Source organism: Hyposmocoma kahamanoa, unplaced genomic scaffold (assembly GCF_003589595.1).
Source record: "Hyposmocoma kahamanoa isolate Upper Pololo Valley unplaced genomic scaffold, ASM358959v1 84479, whole genome shotgun sequence".
Classification (NCBI taxonomy): domain Eukaryota; kingdom Metazoa; phylum Arthropoda; class Insecta; order Lepidoptera; family Cosmopterigidae; genus Hyposmocoma; species Hyposmocoma kahamanoa.
This window is the reverse complement of record NW_020654233.1, coordinates 1-8,448: the sequence shown is the minus strand read 5'-3', so window position 1 is coordinate 8,448 and position 8,448 is coordinate 1. Positions and strand designations below refer to the sequence as shown.

Genomic DNA, 8,448 nt, shown 5'->3' with positions numbered 1-8,448 from the left:
TAATTATCTAATTTTTGTCCTAATAACCCGTAGCATTTTGAGAATAAATCGAAAATACGTGAAAATTAGATGTGTTTTCGTGATTTTTATCTATCGAGGAAACTTTATTGTTTTATGTTTCTGATTAACGTCTGTGCTTGAATATATCGTGTAGTTACTCGTACAATATTTTATTTTTAACTTTGAAGTGGATTTGCCCCTCTAAAATCAAATCGAAGATTAGGATTTTTTCTTCTGCTTCCTCTTAAATATTTCTCCCGGCCCGGGAACCGAACCTGGGACCTTTGCATGGCAGTCCGGCATGGTAATCGTTCGGCCGCGAAGGCAGTTTAGAATGAAAAAATGTTATCTACGGTGTCATGTTCCTCAGGTAAGCGGCGTAAGCGCTCGAGGTGTGCAGCTGGGCGCGTTGGTGATGGCGGGCGCGGAGGCAGCGCTGCTGGCAAACGACGCCTGCGGCGCGCCGGTGCCGTGGCTCGTCGCAGCGCCCTGGCTGTACTTCGACGGCAAGCTGCTGCAGCGCTACCTGCAGCGCGCCAGCCACTGCAAGCACCTGGCGCAGCTCTGCGACAACCACCTCGACACCGTCGTCAAGGTACGTCGCCGTGCAGGACAGTAGTTTATGTGACTGTTACATAATGAAAGGCATGAAAATACGAGTGTGGGTTTATGAAACGAGCCGACAGGCGGGTTTCATAATAACATCTCAGGTGTGTTTTAATGCCTACTTATGTACAGTTACATACACTGCTTTATTACATACATATTATAAGCTCTGTGTGATGTGTTCAGGAACTGCATGTTACGACTGGCGAAATGGCGGCAAATAAAAACTTTTCTCACACATGTATTGTGCCACTATCATAGATTTAGTATATCCATAGATTGGCCCTGAAGTATTGGAGACGAGACCAAAACAAAAATACATCTGTGTGCGTATAATGTGCATGTGTGCAAGATAAGTAGTGTTACGCCATTCACTGATTTAACTTTAATATCGATTAACATATTACACCGACATTTCACTTCGTCGTATTCACCAAAATGTCTTATCGCAAAACGCCGAGATGTTAATTAACTAATTAATTAATGATTCAATACAAAATTAAGAAAGCTACTATCACCTTCTGGCAGTGTCATAGGATGGTAGGTAAACAATGGGGACTTTCACCCAAGATAACACTATGGCTCTACAAAACGGTAATAAAACCCATGATCAGTTACACGTTTTGGTCACACAAACACATTATGTGTACCAAATTTCAAAATAATCAGACCAGTAAGTTTGGAGTAAATTGGCTGTGACAGACGGACAGATGGACACACAAGTGATCTGTGCTTGCCTCTAAAGGAAAATAATTTTTCCTGAAAGTGTTTGCTGCATATTTTTTAAAACTTTTTGGGAACCCAGTCTTCTCTCTTTAGCATTATCAGCCATTTCTGTCGTACTTCAATGTTTTGAGGAAATCTGAATCAACAACAATAATTAACATAAAAAATGAGTGCCTCAACTACGCTATTAAAAGAAATTTCCGTTTTAATGTAGACAAAAAATAATGCACTAATGCAATATTAATTAAATATAAAGTACTAAAACCAGAAATTTCTGATTCAATAATATTAAGTATGAAGATGATTTCGGCTGTATGCAAGCCTCGCCTTTGCATTTCTTTTTTTTAGTTAATGACATCTCGATAACATATTATCGATTGCATCAATCTCTATGAAAGTGGGGTTAAGAATTTCAGAAATTCACGTATTTGATATATTTTTTAATTGAATTCGTATACATTTGGGTTATTAATGCACTTGAATGGTATAATTTTACGGATATATTTATGTAAAAAACTTTTGTGGTAGTGCTTTTGGACAGCTAAAAATTTAAATAGTACTTACATGTGAAATGTACAATCCTGCGAGTTTTCCTTTTTAGATGAGTTACATCCGGGTACTGAACACGTTACCATGACTAATAAACGTTCGCTTAATACTATTTCACATTTTAAAACCAATTATTTTTCAAAAATAAACGAAATTTGTTTCGTTGTCAGTTGACCCTAGGTTCATGCAGGCTCATAGCGTATCATGAAGTGGTCTCGTCTACCCATCTCGCTCTAACATACGTGTATACTAACGCTCTTTCACTTGCATTGCCAATCTATGGGTACCTATATACTAAATCTATGGTCACTATGGTCTCACACAAACAAAAATTCGCAACACTAGCTTATTTTTACAAATCCACAGATAAAACACACCTTGATATCATGTCCGTACACAGAATAGGCCTATAAATAAATCGATTCTCAAGAATATACTAGAGGCGGAAAGGTATCGACGTAACAGTATCGATATGTATTGCGTACTGGGGCCTTACCATGAACTCTTATTACGATTCAGTTTAGAGCCTAAAATTAATCGTTGTGAGACAGCGCTATATGAAATGAATGAATCACCATCCCGCTTTTTTCACGTCACGAATCTATGCTGAATTGTAATAAGAGTTCATGGTAAGGCCCCTGGTTAATCACGTATATGAAAATTCCACCCTTGCTAGACTGGATGTAGAGGATTTCTCTTTGCAATTTTGTGAGTAGTGTAACAGTGGTATTGTTTTACTTGTATTAGCCAGAGGAGATTGCCCATTGACTTACCAATGAAGGATGACCATGAATACAATCCAAAGTCTAATCCAAAAACCGCGAAAAAATGTCCACAGTTTTTCCGGATTTTCGCGGTCAGCGTTGGAGCCAATGACAAGCATGGCCGGAGTTAACCTATACAAACGTGTATAGAAATATAAAAAAAAAAACACTTCCAACTTTTTTAAAAACCATTTCATTTAAATTGTAAAGTCATTGCGGTATTGCTTAATTTTATTTGCCACAATTTAAAGGCCCAAAAATTATCCATATTCAGCTTCTACTGGAAATAACAAAATGCAGCATATTTAGCTTTTAGTGAAAACTACTTGAACACAAGAGTGATGGAGTAGTCTTAATGTCAATATTAATTAATTTTACAGAATTTGTTGCATTTTATACGAATTCACTTCAAGTTGTGCAGATATACAGGCAGCATATTTGAAAGTGGGACATACTTATCGACTGCTTTATATTCCTGAGTCTGAACCCAAAGAAGTAATAAACTAATGAACTTAAACTTTACAAAAAATATTTTTTTTATTTGTTTTTATCGACTACTACTTGAGAACAACATTAGTTATCGAAATCTATACACATCACTCTTATTGCTCCGACGCAGCGGCGTGTGGCGGCACGGCGGCGAAAAACAAAGCAGAGGTCGATGCGCATACGCAAAACTGATGTTTACAACTTCAGACAGTGCACGCGCGACCTTGATCTAACGAAGTCACGTAAATTATTTGCACTTCCGCTCGCCGCAAAATGGGTATTTATTCTAACGTCGAATTGACTGAGATGGTGCGATTTTACGCAATAAGTGGTGATAGTATGAGGCAAGCTATTGAAATGTTCTCAAATCGGAGTTTACGCGGAGGAGGTGATCAGTGTCGAAGTGTTGCTTAAGAGGATTATCTCAGCATTTTATACTGTGAGACAAAATGTGTTTGTGTTGTACAATTTAAAACAAAATTTACTATGCCGTGCTATACTATGACTATGCGTTGTGGAAAACGGTGGACATTTTGAACACTTGCTCCGTACCACGTAAGTGTAAATAACTAAAAAATCAATCATTATAAATAATTTGATTTCACATTTTTAATTACGCCAAAAACCTCAATTCTTATTAAATGATAACTGGTGACTCACTATCAACATATCTTTTTTAGTACGTAAAACATTTCGATGATAGTTCAAGTAAAAAATAATTAACATAACCTAAAACGTAAATGTGAAATCATTGTTATTCATGCTGTCTCACTCGGCGCTCGCTTTGGTAGTATTCCCATTTCATTCGAAATCAAGCGTAAAGGGAATCGGTTTATTCCTATGTACACTTCAAAACACGTTTGTTGATTTATTTTTTGTTCTATCCCACATCCCTAATTTTATTTTAGTCTATGTTATGTTGTGACATGGTATACTATGACATGTGTGAATATGCATCACTTTCAAATATACAGCCTGTATAGGTACATACAAATATTATAAATGTGAAAATAGCTGTGTTTCTCTGTTGGTAGTTCCGACATGCTGTAAGGTTTCGAATTTCTAGATTCCAACTAAACGTAAACTCAAAGTTTCATAATCTCGAATACCGATTTATAACAAAACCGTTATGTTTTCAGGGGATCTTAGTTGCTTATTACAAACAAAAAATTAAGGTAGTTAGTAATATTCCTAAAATAATTTTAAAAAATACATCTGGGATTACAAAAATTCGAGCAAACTTTATTTCGGGCAAATATATTTTCGGACTTCTGATTGAACTCCAAACAGTAAAACGAATACAACAATATTTTGTTAGTTATTTATTACTAACATTTAATAAAAAGTAATTTTAAAAATAAGATTAACATTAAATCTACTCTCTAGTTCCTTTGTTCTAAATCTAAATATTTCAATCGCTTGTGGTACGAAAATTGAGATTGAATTTGGTTATGTTATGTATTGCTTTTGTAATTTATGTGTATTGTATGTATGTACTTGTATATGTACTTTTTATTTTTTTCTTACAGTAAGGCATGATTCACGATGATTTATATTAAACAATTACAATTTATTTTCATTATTTATATTTTATTACATTATTATTTAACATACAATACGACGGAGAAATCAATTTGAATAAACTTCGTTACATAATCTGTCGATAAAAATAGGAGCTAAAAGAGCGCGTCGCTTCTCTATAACCAAAAAACAGCGTCCATTTTTTGTCTATAGTTGCCTGTTAGTAAATAGGGAACTTCATAGGCATGCTTATGTCAAATGTTCGAATGTTTTCAAATATTTTTTATGTAATCGATAAATTGAATCAATGTGATCATTGTGAAAAAAATGTGTTAAAATAGAAAATTAGCAATTAATGTAAAAAATAGACGTGGAATGTAATTCCATCCTTGGCTAGACTGGATTTAGCAGATATTTTTTTGCAAGTTTGTAAGTTGCAAAACGACATATTTCATGGAGAACTTGAGACGCGGTGAATTCGATAATGCAAATGAAAAAACATCGATTTGAAAGTAGGGTTTATTGTGCGACGGTTGTTTTGTACTTGTATCTTGACAAAGGGGATTGTCTATCAAAGACGCCTCCAGTCCTATATGCTCTAAGAATTCGATGTTATTATGAAGTAATAATGACATTTTCACAGATAAGAAACTTGTTTTAACAAAATAGTTTATCCTTATGCTGGTCGAGACACATCATATCATAAACTCTATCGGAGAACAAACAGTAAAGAGAAAGTACACTCTCCGCCGCTTCGTAGCTTTAGATACCGCACCACGCCGCACATTGCTGGTCACATTGACTGAACGACAACAAGGCTGCCGGCGAGCCGTTTTCATGCGAAGACGGCTTTGATATTGGAACATGGTTTTTATTCATTCATTACGAAACTTGTACATTAATGTAAAACATCATTTTACGTTACTATATATAAAGGTCGTGAATTGTACTGTGTAATTTTTCGAAAGATGAAACGAAGTAGGTAAGTAAAAAAACTTACGTCTGAGACTCATTCAATTATTGTTTTCTTCATTTATTTACTGCAGAGTAATATATGTATGTTTAAAAAATACAGATTTATTATATTAATATAATGAGGCGCCATGACTTCGGGAGCTAGTAGGGTTCTCGAATTTTGAATTCATATTGCCGATAAATATTACGTAAGTAGCGAATATACCTAACTATTAACTAAGTAATGATGATCAACTTCGACACGCAATTTCAAATACCTTGGTTACCTTATTTAATAGTACATGTCCAAAATATAATATTTTAAGTGCTTTTACTATATTTTTAAATAAATTTTCAATATTACTCTAGTTAGTAAATTAATGAAAAATATATATAAATACATAATAGACATGTGTAATTATTAGGATTCTGGATTCTATTAATAGAATCATAGAAAATAGATTCGCGTTAGCATTTTCGCTATGTTGCCGCTCTGATCACCTAACGTAATAGTGCAAGAAGGAAAGTGATGGGTAACCCTGCCACTTAACGCACACATTTGCGCGTGTGCAGATAGCGCCTTGCTGTATGTAGTAGTAGTAGGTAAATGATTTTCGACTGTTGTATGGAGTGTCCCGGGTGTGCTCTCTATAACACATTATAGAGAGTTTATGATATGTATAGATAAACCATTTATGGCAAAGCCACAGCACAAAAATACACAGAAAGAAAGTATAAAAAAAAGCATAAAACAAAAATAAAATCAACAAAGCCAACATAATAGTTGACACAATTTACTGTCATGTTTGTAAAAGCATCCACACAGCAAATACCCCCGCCGAGATTAGGCTGTAACGCTGGTTTTCAGTGGACCCTAAAATCGAGTAAGTACGGGATGTGCGTGTCGCGTATGTAAACTAATATATGTAATTATTTATGTTCTGTTCTTGTAGCGTGTGCTCTTATATAGAATAGCGTAGATAAATATTTTTTTCACGATGTAAGGCGGTGATGTGATGATTCAAGCTGCGCCCAGCTTAAACCGCCACCGATTCTACATATGTAAATTAATCATCTACCGAGATGAAAATGACATTGGTGTAAGTTTAATTTCATATTCGATTCAACGAGCACCTTAGCCCATGAATTTCGGAAATTTGTTTCTTTATATAGAAAATACATGTAAACATATGCCGTGCAGGTGGAGCGCATGCGCAAAGCGATCCTGGAGGGTCTGGAGGTGGAGTTTGCGATGCCGCCTCTGCCCTTGGTGGCGTCTCTGGGCTGGGCGCGTAGTGCGCCGGCGCAGCAGAGTCCTCGCGGCGCCAGGCTCGAGATCGCGGGTGTCGTCGTGGGGCAGTGGGGCCCGGGATCTTACCCCGCGCGCACCAGCCGATACCCTCAGGTACTAGGCTTAAATCTGAGATAATTTGTGTTTTGCGTAATACGAATTCGAGCGTATGTTGTTGTCCCAAGTCAAAGAATCATTTATTCCATAGGTAAAATAAATTTACACTTGAAAACGTCACATTTAAGCTCTTTTCAAATAAACTTAAATGATATATAGATTTACACTTTGAATCAAATTTGTGTGGAATCTTTCTCATCTTTGTCGTCTTTCCATACATCTTTATCTAACACGTAGTCTTCAATTTTATAATATGACTTTTCAATCAAAATACTTTTAAAAGTAGTTTTTAAACTTAGGAAATGATAATCTTAATAAATGCTCCGGAATCTTATTGTAAAAACGTATACAGTTCCCCATAAAAGAATCGTTTACCTTGGCTAAACGAAATCGTGGTACCATGAGTTTGGACTTAGCTCTATTATGGATATCTTCTTTCTTATTGAGATTATGTATATCTTTAAGGACATATAAAATATTTGAGTAAATGTACTGTGATGCCACAATCTTGATACCAGAAACCCGAGAACTTAAACACTACACAGAACGAATCGCTCGTTTTTGTAAAACAAATATTGTTTGGATGTCTGCCGCTTCACCCCACATAAGAATCCCATAGGTCATTGTAGTATGGAAGTAACTAAAGTAAACTAGCAATACTATCATCGGTAAGCTCACTTATTCTGCGGACTGCGTATACAGCGGAGCTTAATCTGCTGGCCAGGGAAGATTGCGTCGTGTCGCATTGAACAAGTCGATTTTGTACTCCCAGCAGCAAGTGAGCTACGTGGGGTACACCCCGCCACCGCGTAACGCGTACGGGGGCCGCGGTGCGTGGCGCGGCGCGCGGGCGAGGGGCCGCGGCCGCGGCGCGCGCGGGGCCTCGCGGGGGGCCAGGAGGCCCACGCGGCGCGAGCACGACGAGCCCGCCAAGCCTGCCACGCTCTCCATTAACGGGTGAGTACGATAGACGAGTTTATTATTTATTATACGTCCCACTGCGGGGCACGAGCTTCCTCTAAGAACAGATATAGCCTGCGAAGCTTTTATGTGCCGTGCGGAACGCTATTATTAACTTTAGTCGTGGAAATAACAAACACTTCTGTAGTCGTGGGTCCAATGGCCCCATGCGTTTTGGAATGGTGATAAAATATAGAAATATTTTGCTTTATTCCAACTATTATTTTAACTTTAAAAAATGCTGTGTTGTATAAAATTAACGGTTTGAACACTAAATCAAATCTAATTATATCAGTCGTCATTTTCTTAATCTAAATTTTACAATTTTATTACAATTACAATTTTACATATTTCGTGTAAATAGGCAGATCATGTAAGGTTCACACAGAGATCATGTCAACTTTATTTTCATTAGGATTTTCACTATCATATATTTCAGAACATTTAATTATCACTAATTCTGACAAAATC

General features: G+C 36.6%; 1 protein-coding gene across 1 annotated transcript; it reads left to right on the top strand.

The window, feature by feature from the left end:
- Positions 1-370: 370 nt before the first annotated feature.
- Positions 371-7,974, top strand: LOC113234580 (constitutive coactivator of PPAR-gamma-like protein 1 homolog; the record flags this gene model as incomplete). Its single annotated transcript, XM_026469933.1, has 3 exons — positions 371-595; positions 6,811-7,014; positions 7,790-7,974. Coding segments are annotated over 3 exons (614 nt in total), but the record flags the coding sequence as incomplete, so codon positions are not given.
- Positions 7,975-8,448: the final 474 nt, after the last annotated feature.